Source organism: Gopherus flavomarginatus, chromosome 3 (assembly GCF_025201925.1).
Source record: "Gopherus flavomarginatus isolate rGopFla2 chromosome 3, rGopFla2.mat.asm, whole genome shotgun sequence".
Taxonomy (NCBI): Eukaryota; Metazoa; Chordata; order Testudines; family Testudinidae; genus Gopherus; species Gopherus flavomarginatus.
In genome coordinates this window covers 152,936,507-152,959,321 of record NC_066619.1, presented here as the reverse complement: position 1 = coordinate 152,959,321, position 22,815 = coordinate 152,936,507, and the positions used below count along the sequence as shown (strand labels likewise).

The 22,815-nt window shown below is 37.7% G+C and overlaps 1 protein-coding gene and 2 long non-coding RNA genes across 9 annotated transcripts in view; 2 read left to right on the top strand and 1 right to left on the bottom strand.

Moving 5' to 3' along the window:
* The window catches only part of LOC127047130 (uncharacterized), a 61,188-nt gene extending 54,517 nt beyond the window's left edge, over positions 1 to 6,671 (top strand). The window contains exons 3-4 of the long non-coding RNA XR_007773299.1: positions 5,454 to 5,559; positions 5,701 to 6,671. This is a non-coding gene — a long non-coding RNA (uncharacterized LOC127047130). The remainder of the gene's footprint in view (positions 1 to 5,453; positions 5,560 to 5,700) is intronic.
* The window catches only part of ANKRD17 (ankyrin repeat domain 17), a 168,010-nt gene that overhangs the window by 48,885 nt on the left and 96,310 nt on the right, over positions 1 to 22,815 (bottom strand). For 4 of the 6 annotated variants that reach the window (XR_007773286.1, XM_050944966.1, XM_050944964.1 and 1 more), the window contains exons 7-16: positions 22,315 to 22,409; positions 17,271 to 17,508; positions 16,509 to 16,700; positions 15,982 to 16,091; positions 13,949 to 14,036; positions 12,387 to 12,514; positions 11,469 to 11,612; positions 10,431 to 10,533; positions 8,118 to 8,873; positions 182 to 330 (exon numbers count right to left, since the gene is read on the bottom strand). Coding sequence is in view for 5 of the 6 variants with exons in the window: in XM_050944966.1 (XP_050800923.1) it covers positions 182 to 330; positions 8,118 to 8,873; positions 10,431 to 10,533; positions 11,469 to 11,612; positions 12,387 to 12,514; positions 13,949 to 14,036; positions 15,982 to 16,091; positions 16,509 to 16,700; positions 17,271 to 17,508; positions 22,315 to 22,409 (2,003 nt within the window). In the remaining variant the exon portion in view is untranslated. The remainder of the gene's footprint in view (positions 1 to 181; positions 331 to 8,117; positions 8,874 to 10,430; positions 10,534 to 11,468; positions 11,613 to 12,386; positions 12,515 to 13,948; positions 14,037 to 15,981; positions 16,092 to 16,508; positions 16,701 to 17,270; positions 17,509 to 22,314; positions 22,410 to 22,815) is intronic. The other 2 variants (XM_050944965.1, XM_050944968.1) reach the window with 2 other exon arrangements.
* LOC127047140 (uncharacterized) overlaps positions 1 to 22,815 on the top strand; it is a 604,330-nt gene that overhangs the window by 543,712 nt on the left and 37,803 nt on the right. The gene's annotated exons all lie outside the window — the stretch shown is intronic.

Sequence of the window (22,815 nt, the reverse complement as noted above, 5' to 3'; positions counted from 1 at the left end):
TTTGCCTGCTGATTGGCAGAAAGCAATTGTCCTATTGGATTATGCAGGATTTTATATTCCACCAAATCATCTAGAACTCAACTAAATATAAATCAGAACTGTTTACTGATGGTGATTCATTCATTATGTAGAAGCAAATACTTTCATCACCACAATTATTCTGCACTCATTTCAGGCTTACCTGTGCATCAATATCTATGGCAGGGTAGATCGGTAGCATGGCTGAAGGAGAAATGATAGGACTTGGAGCTGGCGTCTGAGGTTGGGAGACGGAAGTTGCAATGCTATGGGTAGGAGTGTTTGACATTGCAGACGCTCTTCCACTCACTGCTGTTAAACAGAATGACTACATTTAGTAAAAGTAAAATTTATCCTTCATATCTGCAACATCACAAGTGGAAAATGAAATACCAGAAAAATCTTGAATGCTTCTTAATAAATTATTGTATTTTGAAAATATATCACATTTAAACCTCTAATTCATTGGCCTTAACAACTCTGACAACTAAAAAACTAATTAAAGAAACAGACGGTATGAGAAATGTGTGAATGTTAGGTTTGCGGCATTTTCTGAATGCCGCCTCTGGAAAAATATAGCACATGTCCTGATCAGACACTTTATTCAAAGAGGTATATGATTAACTGACTCAAAAATTCCATGTCATTAAAAGGAGACTGGAGCATATTCAGAGTAACTAGGTACTTAAAGCTATACAGTATATTTTGGCTAACTATGGGTCCTGGAGGTCATATTCCAGTCACAAGGTATTAACGCAAAATAGCAACAATGATAGTGTGGAAGCGCCTGATCAATCAGAATTGATCAACTATAAACAACTATGTTACATAGGGAGGAAGCTGAACATTTTTATAAAAATCATTTTGCCAATGGTATTGATTAAAAGTTCTGGCAAAGAAAAAAGAAAGCCATCAATAAATACTGTTTTTGCTACATCATATCAAAATGGCATAATTAGGAAAATATTGCATTCAAAATGCTAAAGAACCTTTTGCATTCAAGATGTTCCAGTTTCTGGTAAAGCATCCTTTAAAATAATATGTTCTGTGTATATATTTTTAAGGGAATTAATGGATTTTTCTGCTCTCCTTTTTGATGTTAGTGAGGGTCTTTAGAACCTCACTGATTGTATAGGAGAGCTATGAAAATGAGGATAGACAAAGTGCTGTCAAATGCGCAAAGTAAAGGATTTGAAAAAAAATTTCAAGTATATTTTTTGAATAATCTTAGGGGTTATTTGTAGCTCCAGTAACTACAAAATTTAGAGAAATGCATTTTTCAGATTCATAGTGTTCCTTTACTACATACTATATATTCCTGCATAGCTACTCTATTGTAACCCCTACTCTTAAAGTTTCTAACGTTTTAAAATTTGTTCTTTGAAGTGTGTTTAATAATTGGGAGAGGTGCCAGATCACCAGCCCTACACACTGAAGTCCTTCATTCAGCAGTAACATCGTGGGCAGCAGCAATGCAACTTTCACCACAGCATCCCACCAACCTGACTGAGCCTCAGTCCAAAGAGGCCAATGTTTAATCTCTGTACTAACTCAATTCTTGGCCTTCTTGCTGAAACTGCCAACAAGGGAGATAGCAAACGTCAATTATGATAGAAACAAATGATAACCACCAACTTATTTCATACAGATCCAATGAACAATCTTACCAGATAATAATGACTTCTGGTCACTATCAAACCAAGTTTTACTCATGATTTAAGAGGTGTAAGTCTGTGCCAGTCCCAAAGCCATCCAATTATTCATTCTTTAACTTTCACCTAACTAGCTAAAGAATGGCAACTGGCATCTTTAATGAAGAGGAAATCAGTCTCCCATAGTACTTCGTTGTTAAGTTATCACTGGGTATGGAGTCAATTACTGGCACAAGACTTGAATCCAAGATAATCTGGCCCAAAGTTGAGGTGCACAAATTAAAGATAATATCAACAAGAGAGTTGTGGTTTCAAGGAATTCTAGTTCAGGGAACATCCAAAGGTTTCAGCCCAAGGTATTCACATTCACCAGGATTCTTTTTTTTAAAACTTAAAAGCAGCTCAGGTTCATTATCCCTGTTATATAAAGGTTTTACCTAAAAAAATAGCTGTGGTTTGATTTAGAACAAAAAAACCCAGGAAATTCAGAGTTAGATTTCTTGCTCCATTTTTTGTTCATTATATCAGAGTAAATGTGGATCAGATACTGAAATTTTTCTAAAAGCCAGCAAAAAACCCAAGAACCCTGAACTCTGAATTTACTGCCTTTTATGGGTTTAAAGAACAGAACTTTTCAAGCAGCTCAAAGTATTTTAATTCCTAAAAAGTTAAAGACGTCTTGGAAAAAGGTTTGATTCCCACCATATCAACATTTTATAAATGAACCATCTTTTCTGTCCAGTGGTACTGGGGGCACATGGTAAAGTTATAAGAGACTGAGTATTCAAGCTGGCTGCAAGATGATGGGAATCAATGAGAAGTAAGTAATCCATGCACCAGAACCAGAAAGCTTCCAATGCTGAATGTAATACCATTACCGTAAAAGTTTTTAAAGGGTCATTAAGAACCATAATTTCCTCTTTAAAATACCAGTTCCAAGTTATGAGATTTTCAAAGACGTAAGAAGTTAGTATTGTGACCCATTACAAAAAAAAGGCATGTTAACTATTACAACCGGGGGGGAAGGGATAGGTCAGTGGTTTGAGCATTGGCCTGCTAAACCCAGGGTTGTGAGTTCAGTCCTTGAGGGGGCCACTTAGGGATCAGGGGCAAAATCAGTACTTGGTCCTGCTACTGAAGGCAGGGGGCTGGACTCGGTGACCTTTCAGGGTCCCTTCCAGTTCTGTGAGATAGGTATATCTCCATATATTCTTTTCTTAACTGATACCACCAAGGTTGTTAGGCCTAAAAATGGACCAATGTGGAGAATTATTATATTCAGTTGTTTCTAACTTAAGCCATGTACCATTTTTCATACTACTGTTGCTGCAGTGAGGAAAAAAATGTAGAAAAACCAACAATCCTCTTCCCACAAGAAACTTTACGATAAGAGTTCATAAATGAACGGTTTATACGCATACTAACAAAGTACACCATGAATATGCATGTTGGTTTACAATTCTTACATTATTATTTTAAATCTGCTGCAGCAATAAACTGAGAAAAATATATGGTTCATATCCGTACAGTATATTTACTAAATGAGACAAAAGGTAAAGATGTGTTAATTTTTAGGTCTAACAATCATGAGGGTGGTATTCTAGGTGCTGGGAAAGCTCCTGATCGGGTTGAAATTGTCATTCAAGTGCATACCCCAAAGGAAACCAACAAAAATCGTTCACCTAAAGTGTTCTAACAAAGACTAAGACGCATTCGATAAACTACAATGTCTTCATACTATCTTCACAGCAGTAACATAAGTACGTGGCCCACTTTACTAAAGTTAAAAAGTATTTTTAAATTAACTATTTTAATGAAGAGTTTTATTAACATCAGGGCACATTCTGTCATCTATCATGAGCAAGCAAAACAAAATGAATTCCCTACCCACGCTGCCTCTTTTTTAAATTTTCTGACTGCGATGTTGTAAAGTACAGCTAGATATCTGTTTCAGTGAACATCTACTACTGGATGTTAGGGAAATGAAGTGATTTTCTTTCAAATCACATTGAAATTAGGAACGCTTGGTATACAGATTTGGCTGCAGGACCACACACACTTCTTTCTCCTGTTGAGATGTAGGTTTAAATTTTCAAAAGCATTAAATCTGATTTTCAAAAGTTAATTTTCAAAGTTACTTAGAAAGTTAGGTTCTTAAATCACTTTTCAAAGCAGCACTTTGATGCTCAACACTATTATTTGCAATGAAGACTGAAGTCATTGCAGTATTTCGATTTTTATTTTTGATTTTACTGTGTACTGCCATTAGGAGGTCTACTTAACTAATCTTTACATTGGACTCCTTTTCCAGATCTTAGATTTCCTCTGGATTTAAAGGGACATTCCTTACAGTTGACATTTTTTCCCCACAAAAACACCAAGTTGTACACTTGTAAGATAAGCACTCCAAATATTGCAGGAGAGAAGGAAAAAAGAAAAAAGTTCACAAGTATAAATAAGTAGAGTGATGGATGTGTAAAATAAAAATCTGTTTTAGAGCAATAGGCTCTTACCAAATAGCTCATTTGGAAGGTAAGCCTGACATTTTAAAACCATGTGCTCATAACTGAGAAATGTCAAAGTTTATTTCTTTAACTAGCTAATATATCTGTCCCTCTTGACTTAGGGGATAATACTATGCACTTTTTAAATTTAGCAAGAATGGGGACTCTTTTTGTATCGTAAGAATGATCATACTATTCATTTAGTTTCTTTGAATTTTTGAATTTTTTTACACTATGCTGAACAGTAGTAATTTTCTTAGCGGTATTCTCATTACTGGACCCACAATGCTGTTCTTGTGCAGTGAATGTCCCTTGCAATGCCAACTTAGAACGGTAGAGACATGCTTTCGTGCTGCACTGCTGTAATTTGAGATGCGAGACTGATAGCCAGATTTTTGTTCTCTTTTTCTCAAATGGATTTAAAAAATTTTTAAGATCTTAATGTGACTAATTTATTTTTTGCATTTCAGGTTTTTCCAAATATTTTAGCAGAAGAGTCAAGTTTTCTGAATTTAAGATTAAAAAAGATGTTCCTAGAATACATTTTTAATGGATCTGTGCACACAATTACAGTCACAATATGCCCTGAAATAGCAACTGGAAGGCATGCTATGACTATGAATTGGCAAATACAATACCACTCCTAAATATTAACAGATCCATCACATGGAGCCTGAGACTCCATAACATATCAATGTTCCTTATTTTACATTTATATTAGTTCTTTTCAGGGGCTTTTTCATGCAGTTTTCCAGCATAAAAGGTAAAACAGATCACATTACATACATTTCTTTTCATGCAGGAAGTCCATACCTTTTAGTCAATGGAACAATAAAAATGTAATTAAGTTGTGTTTACTGTTCCTTTACACAGCAAATCCTAGAGGATGCCATCAATACATACCAAGAATACTACAAATATCTGAACATTATTTATAATACTGATAGCGTAAATTAAAATCCTTAAGGGAAGTTAAAATGCTATTGCAGTAATTTGCTCCTTCCAATGGGAGTACATACCTCTGGGAGCATTTCTAGAAGTTACAAGAAATCTCAGGATTTTGACATATTCCAACCTAGGGTACGTACTGACTGTGTAGCATCTGTCAAATCATTTATCCTTTCCTATGACCCAGTTTAGCCATTTGTGAACTGTAAATACAACTTAATGATCTCATAAGAATGTTTTGTGAAGCTTAAATTTATTGTTTGGAAAATGTTTTGAAACCCTTGACTAGAAGTCATGTACAACGTGTTAATTTTCTTCTCTCTTTTCAAAGGTGTTGAAGGCAACCCTCAATATGGAAAACTGCAAGAAATCTCTGAGTGCAGCAAACATCTCCCAGTAGCAGAAGGCAGGGAGAAGGTGTAACAAATTAAAAAGAGGTACTGACAAATTGAAATGCTTGTTTATTAAAAATATACATTTATAGTATTTACATGCTAATGAATTAATATATTGCATATATAGCTTTAATATTTAAAATATGTATTTATAAGTAAACTGAAATGATTCTTATTCATCAGGATCTGAACTCAAGATTCATCACAACAGCATGAGAGATAATGACATCAACATCTCAATTGGAAACAGGGAGGTGTCCTTCCTTGCCTTGTCATAAAACTCTTGCAGGATGAACAAGAACCCTGACCTCAGGTGTTAGTAGACAAGTAAAAACTCATTTTCAAATAATTTGATTTTAACATTTGTCATTTTTAAAATCAACTACATATTCTGTTATTTCTAGTCTACTCCTGAGAAATGCTGAAGACTCAACAATTGCCACTGATAGCTGTGGGTACCCCTGATTTTTTTCCATTGTTACCTTAGTTTTAATTTCTCATTAAAAAAAGGGAAAATTTTAGAAGTCATTTCATCAGCTGACTTTATAAAAGTGGTTCCATTTTCAGTCGGTTCAAACTTAAGTAATCATGGTGAAAAACTGGTGACTTTCCATTTGATGAGACAAATGTCAAAGACATGGTGAGCTAAATTAATTTCTGGTGTAACTCAAGTGACACCATCCCTGAGTCTTAGTAAGTCAAACATTCCATGGAGAGACACCATGAAGTCTCTAGGATACACAGCAAAGATGTTTTAGTTTGCTGGATATTGTATTGAGCCAAATTAATCTCCAGTATTGTGGCAGCTTGAATTCAGACTTTAAAACTTAAATTGTACAGCATTTTTGAAGTTTACCTATTTGTACTACATTCCCTATTTACAAATAAAAATGGGTTATTTTAACATTAGTGGTTCAGAACTCTGAAATTTAATTTATACAAACTCAGACTAATCCTGAAAACCTTCCACACGTGCAACTCCCACAGACTTAATTGGATATTGCAAAACACACAGCTTGTAGAATTGGGACCAATGAATGTGAAAAATATTTGATTCAGATGTAAATTGTAAATAAATCTAACCATTCATAAAAGGAAGTGTTCAGATAGTGCACCCCCAAAATGGAATCATGAATCCTCAATATTTAAATGGAGTTACAAGTAATTATATATCATATTTTAAAATGTAAACTAAATTTAAGTTCTATTTAAATTTAGTATATGTAATTACATGTAATTACAGCTTAAAAGTTGTACTCATTTTATCTGACGGATGTACCAGCTGGTATTAGGTATCCCAGTGTATCCAAATAAGGGAAATCTTCACATCTCCATTTTCTCATCAGGATGGAAGGAGAGATATCATCTGTTGATTGTTCAGTTTAACTTTTGCCTACTGATATTTTCAAAAGGCACCCAGGTTTGAAAATGTTGTCCTGAGTATTTAAAAAAACATTCCCCAAATACTGTTTCTTCACTTCCCTACATGAAAATGCTACTGTAATTTCTGTAATATGTTGGTACAACATAACTTTACTCCTGTAGACTGAAATATCCTAGATTACCCCCACTGTCATGCTTCTCAAATGGCACATTACAATAATTAGCACCATGTAATTAATATTTTTATTACTAAATCTGTACTTATAATAAAGTTTTAATATACGTTGACCTCCCGCAAGGTAATTTAAAAGATTCAATGGATACACACGTTTATGGTAATAAAGGAATAGATTGAACACTAATATTCCACTGACAAGTTGTATAATTAACAAGAGGAGTAGCAAATGAAATATAATTAGAATGCAAAACATGCTATAAGGAAAATCAGCACTGCTAGCCTTCTATACTTCCAGTTGTAGCTGAAACCTGTTTTATTCTTACTGTACCGTTTAGTACTCCTTCAAGAAAAATCTTGTGTGTATGAAATATCTTAATACTGGATTATTCTCATAGACAAGTTTTGGAAACATTTAAATTTGTTTGCATAAATAAAGGTAAAGCAATTTTAATCTGTGTATTACTTAACAATACGTATTGGTTTATTTAAAATTTATTCCTACTTATGGCTCAATTCCTAAATAATTTAAGTTTAACTATGGCAGTTCTAATTCTAAAATCAAATGCAGAATGTCTATTCCACATGGTCTTGCTTGGAGTATGTTAGTTGATAGGCCTATTCCAAATATTAAATCTATTTCTGAAAAAACAGATACAAACACTGAAGAACAATATTGTCAGGCGGGTTCTCCACATCTGGAAATGGGGCTGTAATAGTACCATAGTTTCAATTGTGGCCAAAGCAACTATGCAAAATAAGATGGCATTTTGCACCTACAGCATACCAACCTGTCAAACGGGCAGTGGGTAGCAAAACCTCAAATGGGAAGTCAATCCTTTAAACTAAAAATGTTTACTTACGATTACTGAAAATTAACTATTATTCTAAAGCCTTAAGGACAAGGATCAGTATACCAAAATCGTTCATTGTTGTGGTAGTTAGAACCCAAACCAAAAAAAGAAAGAAAAGAAAGTTGATATACCCTCTACTAGCTGTAAGCAAATCATAAATTATACCTGCTCATAACAATATAACCCACCTGCCATGATGTCATCCAGCGTGTCATTGAGGGTCTGAGCAGGGCTGGCTACCATTAACCCTTGCTGAGTTTCTGTCAGAATTCCTTGCCCCAGCCCTGCCAGCTGTGCTTGGCCCAACACTGGCTGTCCAACTATAACACCTTGAAGTTCTGTAAGGTTTGCGATGGACCCTGGAGGTAGGGAACCTGTTGCCAGAGGCAAAGCTTGTGGCATTGCCAGAGGCTGAATAGGTGCAAAGCCCATCTGCACAGCAGGTTGCTGAGGATCATCCTTGAGCAAGATGGGGTCCACCTGCTGTAATCGTGCATAGTCCCCCTCCGAAAGTTGTTCTCCAACCCCAACAGGAGTCAGTAGTCCCAGATGCTGGCAAGACTGCTGTTGCTGCTGCTGCTGCAGCTGAATTCTTTGCGCTTTAACCTCTAGATATTGCTTTTTTAGCTGCTGCTGCGTTTTCAGTTGTAACTCCCGTTCTACTTTCTGCAGTTCCTCCAAAATCTTTTGTTTCTTCTGAATTTGTTCCTCTCTCGTTTTGTTCAATTCCTCAATCTTCTCCTTGGTAAGCTGATCAGCATGTGCCAATTCCAAGGACTGCAGTTGAGCATTTTTTTCTATGGCTTCTTTTATCCTCTGCTCAAGCTCTGTTAACTTGCCCTGAGCCTCTTCTACAATGCTCTCTGGAGACTGATTGGTGATGTAACCCTGTACATCCTGGTTGTTTGCTGGCAAATGGCTGCTGGACTTTTGTTTAGAAGCAGCTGTGTGAAAAAGAAACCCCCTCAGAACCAATGGTAGTGCACATGAATGGCATCCTCATTACAGAGCTACTGTCTGGACATTTAATGGCCAGTTATGCACCAAGGTACTGTACCCATAGAAGGTGAAAATGTACAGTAAGACCTTATGAAAAAAACATATCTTACACATGATAATTATATCAGAGGTTAGCTTGCAAATCTAACAGTGGTTTACTATACATAATGTAGAACAGATTTGTACATTATTTTTAAGGTATTTGTTCCAACAATAGTTAAATGTCTGAATAGAAAATGATTGCCTCAAGATGTGTGGTATGCAAGTGGCACGATTAGATATACAAAAAAGAAAGGGAAGGAGATACTAGCCCTCAACCTGATATTTTGTGTTTTGAGATGGTATCAAGTCATAAATGCAGGGAAAAAGGCAAGAAACCAAGCCAAACTGTTATTTGATGGGTAGGGTTTTTGTTTGTTTTAAATCAGCTTTGTAAATCTGACTTGGTAAATTTAAAAAGGTGCTAATCTAATTAGGAATAATTAATTCCTTCACACTGGGAGTCTAGCTTTATCAGCTTGACATTCAGTACTAGACCCAATATTAAAGCATTAAAATACAAATTAATATGTTCTGATTGGACATCTATTGTGTTTAGGTGTTCCACACAGAAGACATGAATTTGCGTATGTTCGACCCAACTCCCTGATCAGGAGAGTGAACAAATTCAGTCTTCACGTAAGAAAGGACCGTGTTCTGTGTAGTCCAACAGATTTATAGTGAACAAGTCCACAGTGATTAAGCCAACCCTGTACCATCTAAATGTTATAAGAAAAAGTGATTAATAGTTCAGAATGGAAGGAAAATTAAAACCCAGTATTTCTAACTGAGGAAGTACCCATTTTCTTCCAGCAGAACTTAAATTGTAAAGTATTACAAGCATATACACAGTATATATTTTATTATACACACACAAACACATGTGAACTACTGGTGGTCCTTGATAGAAAAGAATATTCTGGAGATTCTTTATGTAAAAATGCAGCAAACATTTTTAGATAACGTGTCCAAAATGGACACCAAATTTACACTGAGTTCAACTACTTTGCAAAGAGGACCCAAGTCACATTTTACAGCACAAAATCAAGAAATTCTGCCTTTAAATATAGTCAAACCTGTACCTAGACTACTATCTTAAGGAGATGTAATTCCAAATCAACTACAATATTACTGATAACTGTGATCAATGACAATTATTTCAAAGTTTTTACTATTAGATACTGGTTGAAAATCTACATTTCACATTAATCTAGCAAAACCACACATTATGTAATTTTTAGAGGCAGATTTCTTGAAAAATTCCAATTTAAAGAAGTTAGATGGATATTTAGTCTTTAATGTGGGTGAAAACAGTCCTTACAAAAATTAAATTAATTCCCTTGACTGATTCCAGAAATAATTATTGTCTACAGGAACTTGTCAACTAAAATAAAATTGAAAGCAACCCTAAGTCTTCTACCTAGACAGGATTTTTTAAAGTAAGCTGCAAAGCTACAACTGACCTTTATTTCTGATGGGAAGGGTTGTGGCGACATTGGCAGGGGGTTTGTCAGGCTCCTGGGGTGGGACGACCATGGGCAGTGCCTGCACTGGTACACGAGGAGCCTAAAACATTGGACACTAATAGATTACATTTCTTTTCTTCCTATATGCTTAATATTTATTGAAGTATAACATCTAGTTAACAAATAGATAGTGTTACAAAAATGGCATGCATAATATATATAAAATACTGTTTAACACCTTTTGAAATGTTGAGTTCAGTGCCACTAGTTGTTAACAGTTCCAGACTATTATTAATATGGGTCCTAAGCACTTCACTTTCCTAGGCCATGTCTACACTAGCAAGCTTACAGTGGCATAGCTATACTGATACAGCCGTGCCGTTGTAAGATCGCTCACGTAGCAGTTCTGTGCCAACAGGCGAGAGCTCTCTGTAGACATCATAAAACCACCTAAACAATCAAAAGTAGCTACGTTGGCAGGAAACACTCTCCCGCCGACATAGCACTGTGCACACGAGCACTTATGCCGATGAAATTTATGTTGCTCAGGGATCTTTTTACACTCCTGAGTGACATACATTTTGTCAACATAAGGGGTCATGTAGACATGGCCTTAGTATAAACAACAAACATTCTAACAATTTAAACATCATGAACATGGTAGCCCATAATAAATCTGCAGTGCAAATTTAAGCCACAGTTGGCTGCAAATGAAGGTTAAAAGAGCACTTCTTACTGAAGTGTTTTGGATTGTTGAGATTTTCTTCCTTGTTTTTCAGTAAAATTGAAAGATTGAGAGGAAAAAGGCAAAGAATTACACAGTAATGCTACCAAAGGATTTTCAGTTTGCACTTCAAATTGTGGAATCTTTTCAAAAAAAAGTCCATATAGTAGCCTACAAAATGTGCTAAATCTGTTTCCAGATATTTTTCATAATTTATTTAGTGCATATTTTAGTACCTTCACTTTCAACAAACTAAGTATGAACACACAGAAAAATGAAAATCACACCCTGTATTAGCTCTTGCATCTTACCCTATTTAAATCATGGGATGGTGGGGTCAGCTGGGTGGCATCAGGTGCAGGAGCAGAAAGCAAGTTATTTGGATAATCCAGCAGGTAGCAAACCACACTAGTATGACCACCTTTAGCTGCCTCTATCAACATAGTTGAACCATCCTAAAGAGAAAAAAGAGGAGCGCACTACTTTAGAAAATCAAGTGTCTGAGAAACATTAAATTATTTTGTTAGCTTAGAGAGACATCTCTACATCATATATTGAAAAGGCATGTTGACAGGCTCACTGATAATTTTGTGCGTTTTTAACCATTTTTAAGACACAATTAAACATTTTTACAAGAGTATCTTAAAACGCAAAGGCATTAACATTCTCAAACTATGAGAATTACACAGCAAATTCAGTCCAATTTCTTGATGCAAGAATTCACGACTTCCTGTGGATAATACACTCACTCTCCCTCAAACAGTGCTCTACACTTAGGGCTTGCCTTCACTACCATGCTAAATCAGAGCTGCTGCACCGATTCAGCAGCGCCGATTTATGTCTGGTGAAGATACGTTGCGTCGATGGGAGAGTGCTCGCCTGTCGACATAATGACTCCACCTCAACAAGAGGCGGAAGTAGGTCAGCGGGAGAGCGTCTAAGTTGATGTAAGTTACGTTGCTCAAGGGAGTGGTTTTTTCACATCCCTGAGAGACATAACTAACATCAACTTAGATGGTAGTGTAGATAAGCCCTTAGTGGCAAGGGTTCTCTTGGATGATAGGGATTTCATTTAGCACTATCAGAATTTTTAATTCTGAGAATGATTGCTATAAACTTTCATTACATGTACGTCAATTTATTTCGTCAGCCCCTACACTTATTTCAAACAGTAACTAGAAGATTAGTTCAGAAGACAAGGAGAAAATACACATGCTAAAAATACTTACTTTCAGTCGGTGTGTAGGATCAGCTCCATGAGCTAGCAGTAATTCCACAACTGCCAAGTGACCTCCAGCACAGGCCAGCGACAATACTGTATGATCATTGTTAGCTGTGGTCCTATTCACATTTGCTCCTTCAGTGCAGGAAGGGGAAGAAAGAAGGATGGTGGGGGAAGAAATCACTTCTTAAAAAGATGAACTGTAGCACTTGTCTTTCACCCATTCCGGTTCTGGAATCAATACTTAATTCCACATATATTAGACTAATATGAAACAGCAGCTTTAAAAATAATTAAATGCATAAAATCAACTTCAAACGTATTTGATGGCCAGAAATGTTAGAAGAGATGCACTGACTGTTACATAATAATATATTACTGTAGTCAGCAAATTTGATAATATGAAATTATAATCGTTAACATAAAAGTCTCATCAGCTACATAATGGATACAAAAATGTTACTTTTACTAAATAATACAGGGAATATTAACATTCCCAACCAAGAATGTTAATTTGTCTATATTACATGCATGGACCTAATGTGATTGTGTATGTGATGCTGTTATTCAAGATCTGTCAGCAATTTTGTTGTCAAAGTGCCTCACTTTATGACTGACATGCTGCAGAAGCCCTTCCTAGTCACTGGCAAGCAGTGATTAATTCCAGCTGTGCTTTCCCCCATTCACGTATGCGAAGGGATGATAATGGGGCAGGATTAGGGACAGTAGGCCGGTCAGGTTCCACACGCGGAGGAGAGGAAAACTTGTAACTGTAGCTGCTTGGGAGATGGAAGTGGGGTTACTAAGGAGCAAGAATGACCACACATACCATTGCTAAAATCAGATTCCTAAATCAATATTTAGCAATGGGTGCTCAACGCTTTTACAAAATAATATTCCCTGTATTATTTTGTAAAAGCGTTGAGCACCCATTAGCTTCCACTATCTTCAATGCAAAGAACACACTAAGGCCTAAAGAAGGAGTTTAATTTTCAGTGTTCCTAAGCCGTACCATAGCTCCCAATGAACTTAATGGGAACTGCAGGTGACTGGCACTGTTTAAGGATCAGGTGCCTCACTTTAGGTTGCCAAGTTTGGAAGTCCTAGTCTCCATGGCCTAATGGTTTAAATATTCTAACTCAAGGTAGAGTGATTAAAATAACTTGAATGTAATTGGAAGCAAGTCCTCCAATCATTCCATGTTCTTGTAAGAAACATTGTCAGTTTCATATACAATATGTCAATTGTATGGACAATTAGGAGGATCAAATATCTTCTATTTAATAAAAAAATGCATCAAACATATGAGCAGCAACTCAATATCAGTAAATCACAACATACAGTGAAGTTTTTCCATGTACTGCCTGCACTGCAAAAAGGGGCATGGTTAAGATAAATGATGTCCAGAACCATAATTACATTATAAATAAAATTAAGCATAAAAAAGTTATCCTAGTACTAGGTACTATATTTAAATTACTGGAAATCTATATAGAATATACATTACATACACTGTTGTCTTCAAGTCATAATTCTTATAAAAGCATAAAAGAAACTTCATGAACTCACCTTTGCTAATCAAGAACTGAACCGTGCAAACATGACCTGCTCTTGCAGCTTTCATTAAAGGAGTTCTTCCACCTTCTGATTCATGTTCCTAGACAAAATATGAAAACAAGCTTACAAGATCATAGACGGGCAAGTTTCTAAAGGGATCTAAATCCAGCCTGCACTTTTTCAACTGAAATAATATTATGGTCACAAATGACTACATTCTGATGTTTAATAACCCAATAATATTCACAAACCAACTGACTTAACTTGATGACATCTGTAGAACAGGGATAATACCAACCCACCTTTGTAAAGAGCTCGGAGATCCTCGGATGAGAAGTGTAAGTGTGAAGTATTAAAACGTTCAGATTGTAAAGTCCATTTTAAATTTTTTGGAGCTTTTTTTAAGAAACGCATTTCCTTACTAATAAGCTTAACAGTTAACTTCATTTTATGTGGAATTATTATAAGGCCATACAGGCATTCTCAACAGATGCTGAACACGGACAATATCTCTGTTTACCTCAATCATATTTATTCCATTACCTAAATACAGTTTAATAGTTGCAATTGAAGGGGGGAAAAAAATAAGGTTTTTCACTTCTAGCATAACAGAACCAGCTGTTTTCTGGTATTAACCAGAATGTGGAGTGGATCATTTCTGCATTTTCATTTGAAATGCTTCATATAAATGGACACGGCAGCAGTATTTTTCTGGGGTTGGAACAGCTTTGGAAGCCAGCCAAGGTAAGTCAGACTAAAGCAGTGGTCTCCAACCTTTCTATGTACAAGATCACTTTTTGAATTTAAGATCAACCCAGGATCTACCCCGCCCCGCTCACTCCATTCCCTCTTCCCTGTCATTCACTCTCCCCCACCCTCACTCACTTTCACCGGGCTGGGGCAGGGCGTTGGGATGTGGGAGGGGGTGCAAGCTCTGGGCTGGGGCTGAGAGATTCACAGTGAGGGGTGCAAACTCTGGAAGGGAGTTTGGGTGCAGGGGTCATATGGTCACACCGCACCTAATCTCATACAATTCACTGGACATTTCATGAGTTTTACTTTTTATTAGTGTCATTTGTGGTTTATAGATCCAAAATCCTTCAGAGACTGTCACAAACAGTGTAACATTCTCAACTGTGGGGTGTGCATTGGCTAAACCTGGGACAGGGTGTTGGGGTGCAGGAGAGGGTGAGGGGTGTGGGCTCTGGAAGGGAGTTTGGTGCAGAAGGGGGCTCTGGGCTGGGGCACAGTGTTGGGGTGCGGGAGGGAGTGAGGCGTGCAGGCTCTGGAAGATAGTCTGGTGCAGGAGGGGGCTCCAGGCTGGGGCAGAGGATTGAGGTGTGGGAGGGGATGAGAGGTGCAGGCTCTGGCCAGGAGATGCTTACCACCAGTGGCTCCCGGCCGGTGGCACACCAGGGCTCAGGCAGACAGGCTGCCTGCCTGCCGTGGCCCCATGCCACTCCCGGAAGAGCGGCTGACTGCTGGCATGTCTCTGCGGCCCCTGGGGGCAAGAGAGGCAGAAGGTTTCTGTGCGCTGCTTGTGCCTGCAAACACCACCCCTGCAACTCCTATTGGCCGGTTCCCAGCCAATGGGAGCTGCGGCGACAATGCAGGGGCAGTGCGCAGATCCACCTCCCTGCCCCCCTCCCAGGGACCACAGAGACATGCTAGTAGCCATCTGCTTCCGGGAGCGGCATGGGGCCACAGCAAGCAGGTAGCCTGCCCAAGCCCCGATTGACCGGCAAAGGCTCCAGGATCAGCCAGTCAATCACGATCAACAGGTTGGTGATCACTGGACTAAAGCATTTCGAGAGCTGCTTTTAGATAATGAAATAATCATTTTACATTGAACTGGGAAGAACCACAAATTCCCATGTGGTTAACAAGCTACACAAAACTGCATTTAGAGAACATATTTAAAGTAAAATAAAGAAAAGGAGAATTGAAAAACCAAGTGTTCAGCAATTAACATGGGTTTAACATCCAGTGCTCACTATATTTTTTATTTCTGATTTATAATGATCATCTAAAAGTTAATTCCTTACCAAATCTGCACCTGCCTGAAGTAAGACATCTGCTACATCAGTATGGCCATTTTCACATGCATATGTCAGTGCTGTGTCACCCGTTGCTGTTGTTGCATGCACATTAGCCCCTGAAAAGCAGTAGTAATGAACATGTAAGCTTTAAAACAATAGTTTAAAAATATCCAATTATCTCTATGTTCCTTAACAAAACAGATTGTAAAGCTCTAACATTTTCTTCATCATTCAATAAAAAAGATGATAAAAATATTCCTTTAAAGATTTTAATCAGCCATACTCTGGAATGAGTCACTAAAGATACAAGTCCCCTCAGAATTGAAGTTTGAACTACCTATTACTCTCCAGTGGTAAACATATATCCAAAATATTAAATAGTCTAGAAGAGTTACATAAACCACTACAGAGTATCTACAGAGTCTAACGTCATAATGCTGCTAATGAAAATTTATCAACATGGGCACAGGTACCCTATTCAAGTAAACAAACTTGTAGCACCCAACTAAGCAGAACAAAAAATGACTCCATACCTGCAGCTAATAAATATTTAACTAGCTCCAAATGACCCTCTTGAGCAGCTTCCATTAGAGGTGTGGAACATCCAAGCTCTATATCAGCTCCTGCCTTAATAAGAAAATCAGCAACCTCCAGAAAACCTCCACAGCAAGCTAAAGTTAGGGCAGTTTCCTGAGTCTCTTCAGTCTGAGCATTGATGTTTGCTCCTTCCAAAACAAGAAACAAACCCCACCACCACCAAGATCAAGTTAGTTATTGAAACAAATATTAAAAAGCTAATTTCTTTAATGAAAGACATGTAAAATGTAAAGCTGATTTGACTATTCTGTTTCAAAGAAAATTCCGGAAGTAATTTGAGACCCACATAAATATAACTGTCTCTGACTAGCAGAGATTGCTCATGTGATCTCAGTGAGCACTCTTTTTTCTGTAAGATTCCAGAGGCATATTCTCCAAGTAGATCTATGCAGAGGTCAACTTGGAGCATCTAAATTACATATATTGGTTAATTAGTATATAATGCTCTTCTGAAAGATACATTTTCAGATTACCAGTTGCTCATTTACTTCTCACTGATTAATCTGAATTTATTTAAGAATTTTTTTTTTTGTTAAAAGGTCAGGATGTTGCATCTGGGAGAAAGACTATTTGAATAGGAAAAAAAATGAAAAAAATAGTGCTGTAACTAGTTTTTTAAATTATACATTGACATTCATATGTCTAGATGCCCAGATAGTATTTTCAAATCTACTGAGTAGACACACTGTTGTAGTTACCTTGACCTAACAATAATGCCACCATCTCTTCATGACCTTCTCTGGCTGCTTCCATCAGTGGTGTATATCCTTCATCATTTACCTCCTCCAAGTTAGCCCCACGTTCAATTAATAATGCTGCCAGCTCTACATGTCCACCACAGGCTGCCAACGTTAATGGAGACTCAAAAGAGTCAGCAGGCATGTTCACTTGAGCACCACTGTCAAGAAGTAACCTAGCAACTTCCACATGGCCATCCTAAGAATGCAAAAAACGCAAGATGAACAAAGCACAAACACAGGCAACACAAGCTTTGCCCTGACAACTAGAACTTGGCTTAAAGATCATACTTCAGTTTATGTATATTCCAGTCAGACCCAATGCATTTTATGGTTGGGATTTACAACAGAGTCTAAGGGAACTAGGTGCACAAATCCCACTGAATTTCAATGGTCTTCTAACACCCTCAGACATTTTTGAAAATCCAAATAGCTAAAACGGATGAAGGGAGTTAAGATTCCCATTAACATCAACAGGAACGAAATCAACCCTGAAGTATTTTCAAGCATATTCAAAGCCTCAAATGTAAAGATATTGCTACATTATGTAGCCCACCCAAAAGTTAAGCGCGTGGTTCACAAATTAGAGAACTTAATACAGGATATGCATGTGATTTACTATGTACAGAACTGGAAAGGAAAATTGAAGAACTGGAAAGGACTGTATGCCTTTGGAAATCCACTACTTGTCACAGATGCCTTTTTGGCTTTATCTTAATTTATAGGCTGGAGTCTTGACAGATATTAGCTGCCTTAGTTGTTGTAAATCATTCAGGAAAACCATACATAGCACTTCCCATTTAGAAATGGGTATAACACCTTTCAATGAGTGAACCTTTAAGCAGGACGGTTATCAGATTTTTGCTTAGCCAGACAGCATATTTTGACTGTTTGTAAGTTTCTTGCTATACAATAAACTTATCTAAGAACAATCTTTTCTCTCAAAATATCCTGATTATTTCAGCTTTTACTTTTTTGGGGTCTATTACCCATTCTATTATTTTTATTTGTATGTAAATCACACAGTAAGCCTCCATCCAATTGCTCTGGCTTCTCAATATTAGCATTAGCATCAGTATCTCAAAACCAAAAATAGACTGCCTACATCCTTCAAGCCTTCTAGAACTTAATTAAAAAATCTGAGCACACACTCCTCAATTCAATCATTTGCAAAACTGCTTAAGTAGATATAATCCCGCCCAGGTCTGTAGTCTTTACAGTTATTTCAGGAAAGGGAAGACTAAACTAAGACTTCAATGAGGATTAGGGGCATCATTTTACAATCATCTTCAGACTGACAGATTTATAATATGAAAGGATTTCTTACATCAAGCGCACACATTATTTACAACACTTTCCACCCCCACTTTACATGCTAGCTGCTTTCCAATAAACAAGATCAGTTCCTGTCCAAGAAGTTCACAATCTAAGGATGAACAGAGACTAGGCAGAGATGGAAAACACATACATTATGTTAAAAAAGGGGGTAGGGGGAGTATTTAAAGTACATTCATAGTAAAACTGGGTCTCTGAAAGGGACATAACAGTAGAGAGGAGTAAGGCTCTTGAGAATGAGTTCAGGAAAATTCCCTTTGCAGAAGGGCAGTCTAGAAAAGGCACAGAGATGTTTATGTCAGAAACTAACAAAACCATTCAGCACAGCAGAGGAGGCTAGCGGGTTGGGGCATGCGATGTTAAGAGAAGCGAGACTTCATAAGCTGGGATGACTATATAAAGCTTATTTAGTTATACTAAGTTTTCAAGAAGCTAAGAAGCTTGAATTTGACGTAACAGAGGAGCAGCTAGTGGATAAATTCAAAGCGTAAGTAACTATCATCATCAGAATGGGCAAGGAAATTAACTTTGCTACCACACTAGATGCTGAAGTTTAAGCTTATTCTTTCTCTGCTTTGATTCTGTTCTTCATTTGCATGTGAGCAACACAATGAAACTGAAAAAAAATTATTGGAAATTGTCAGTTTCTCTGTTTAAGAGGGAATAGAGAGTCATGATACAGCACAAAAAAGAAAACAGCTATAATTTAGGGAAAAGGGAGGGGAAAAATAGTCTCAAGCAATTGCTTCCTTCTTACTATTTAGCAGGAAACCTTGATACAACATTCTAATAACTCCTTCCATGTACAGAGTTATTATGCGTATCTGCCCACACCTATCACTCTACTACGGGACTAAATTCCTGCAGCTTACACATCATTAGACTTGGGATAGGTGATGTCCATGTTGAAGATTACAAACTGAATCTTTGGTGTTGCAACTGGATAACTAAATGGAAAGATTTTGAAAGAGACCCAGATTTGTTGGAACTAAACCCGTCTGGATAGCTACTCTAAATTTAATCAAAAGTGAAAGGATTCAAATAAATCCATCAATATCTTACATGGTGAATGGGATACATAACAAATATTATTATTAATACGAATTATATGCTGACAAACAGATTCCCTGAACTGTCATGCCAGAGACCCAAGTCTCCAGACTCCAACATGGACAAAGATGAAGCTTGAGGGAAAGAACGGTAATCTTCTCTTGGATAGAGGCAGCTGAACAATTAATAGTGAACTGTATGGGTCATAAGTCAACAAACCACAACCACAGGAACTGAATACTAGGGGTATGTTTACACTACAGGATTATTCCAATTTTACATAAACTGGTTATGTAAACAGATTTTATAAAGTTGAGTGCATGCAGCCACACAAAGCACAATAATTCGGTGGTGTGCGTCCATGTACTGAGGCTAGCGTTGATTTCTGGAGCATTGCACTGTGGGTAGCTATCCCATAGCTATCCCATAGTTCCCGCAGTCTCCCCCGCCCACTGGAATTCTGGGTTGAGATCCCAATGCATGATGGTGCAAAAACAGTGTCGCGGGGGATTCTGGGTAAATGTCGTCACTCCGTGAAAGCAACGGCAGACAATCATTTCGCACCCTTTTTCCCTGGATTGCCCTGGCAGACGCCATAGCATGGCAACCATGGAGCGTGTTTTGCCTTTTGTCACTGTCACCGTGAATAACCTGGAGTCACTCTCATTTTTACCCAGGCGCCCCCGGCCGACCTCACCTGAGGCCAGCCAGGAGCACTCATGGGATGATGACGACGATGGCTACCAGTCCTACTGCACTGTACCATCTGCCACCGGGAAAGGGAGTTAAGAGGATGCTGCTGTTCAGTGCCGCAGCATCGCGTTTACCAGCAGCATGCAGTAGACATACAGTGACATTGAAAAAAGTCAAGAAACAATTTTTTTTCCCTTTTCTTTCACAGGGTGGGAGGGGGAGTAACTTGACGAGATATACCCTGAACCACCCCGGACAATGTGTTTGACCTTACAGGCATTGGGAGCTCAGCCAAGAATGCAAATACTTTTCGGAGACTGCGGGGACTGTGGGATAGCTAGAGTCCTCAGTCCCTCCTCCCTTCCTCCATGAGCGTCCATTTGATTCTTTGGCTTTCCATTAAGCTTATCACACAGCACTGTGCTGTGGACTCTGTATCATAGCCTGGAGATTTTTTTCAAATGCTTTGGCATTTCATCTTCTGTAATGGAGCTCTGATAGAACAGATTTGTCTCCCCATACAGCGATCAGATCCAGTATCTCCCGTACAGTCCATGCTGGAGCTCTTTTTGGATTTGGGACTGCATCACCACTTGTGCTGATCAGAGCTCCACGCTGGGCAAACAGGAAATGCAATTCAAAAGTTCACATGGCTTTTCCTGTCTACCTGGCCAGTGCATCCGAGTTCAGATTGCTTTCCAGAGTGGTAACAGTGGTGCACTGTGGGATACCGCCTGGAGGCCAATACCGTCGATTTGCAGCCACACTAACCTTAATCCGATATGGTAATACCGATTTCAGCACTACTCCTCTCGTCGGGGAGGAGTACAGAAACCAGTTTAAAGAACCCTTTATATCGATATAAAGGGCCTCATTGTGCGGACGGGTGCAGCGTTAAATCGGTTTAACGCTGCTAAAATCGGTATAAATGCGTAATGTAGACCAGGCCTAGGTTAGACCAAGCCTGTGTATGATATGACTTTCATTGCTATCCCTTGGATGATGGACGATTGTAGTTGTTGCCAAAAAAGTTGACAAAAATAAAATACAGCGTAAAACGGATGATCACCCACATCTCATTTATTTTTTTAACCAAACTAACTTTGAAGGGCTGTAGTCGCCTATGAGATCTCACCTACTATCACTGTCATGACAGATTATTTTTAAATGACTATAGAGTCATGTGATCTAGAGCAAGAATTTTTGTAAAAGAGGAACACACGGAAAACGGAAGGTCTACACATGGCAAGTTTTGTTTTATTTTTTCAAACGAGCTTCTCTGAACTGCAGCAGCATGTGCTGAATGCCTTCAGTAACCAGGCAAAGATAAGCATTTAGCATATAAGTTTAACATGTAAGAACATGTATATTTTAAATTTATCTGTTAAATGCACCTTTTAATGTGACCACTGGGAGCATTCAGTTGATATTACTACAGTTTAGGGTTTTCTGTGAGAAGATTTGAAGGTTATCTTTAAGTTTAAAGCTCTTCTTTCAAGCCAGAGTGACTGTAGTTAAGATATGAGCCTGTCAAGTGTAGTAAAATACTACTCACTTATTTCAAGACTTCTTTGTGCAGGCCTCAGAAATAACCAAATTCTAATATCTTTTATTGGAACATGGCCAAACAAGTGCCAGCACAGCAGACAAGAGTGTACTCAGTACAACATATACTATTGTGAAGCATAAAATGAGTGCTAATTTAGATCATTCTGCTTTAGAATAGTATTGTCTTAAACCATGTTTTCTTTACCCTCTGTTGAGTACGGGAGAGATAAAAATAACGAGGGACAATGAATGGACATATATAATTTAAATTAGATTGTGTACCAAATAGACAAGAGGATTGTTGTTTTGTGGATCTTCTCCAGCAAATGGAGAAATGCTAAATAAGCTTCCATGCTACAGCAATGTATTTGTTTCTTACCATACAAGCCTCCATTAAAGCAGTGTGCATTTCATCTGTTTTATGCTCCTGGTCTGCACCTGCCTCCAGAAGAAACCTCACCATTTCTAAGTGGCCTAAATTGAAAATACATAATTAATAAAAACCTCAAAACCTGTTCAACAAGTCACATTACTCTGGTGTGTGTGTGTGGGTGTGTTTTCACAGACTGAAACACAGCAGAAAAGTTTTAACATATGTAGTTAAACAACACATGACTCAGTTACAATATCATAAACAAAGAAAATTACTTTGGAAATCACCATTTCCACCTCCCATATTTTTAGCAAGGGTAAAAATCAGACTTTTACTGTAAGCATCATAACCCACATTACCTAATCACTAAAATAGTTTACAAGTGCAGTATTCCATGTGATACGCTACAAGAATGTTAAATTAATAGCACAAATTTCATATCGCTTTATAGGGACTTCAGACACTGTCCAGAAAGAATACTAGACTGATTGGTTTAATCTTAACTTT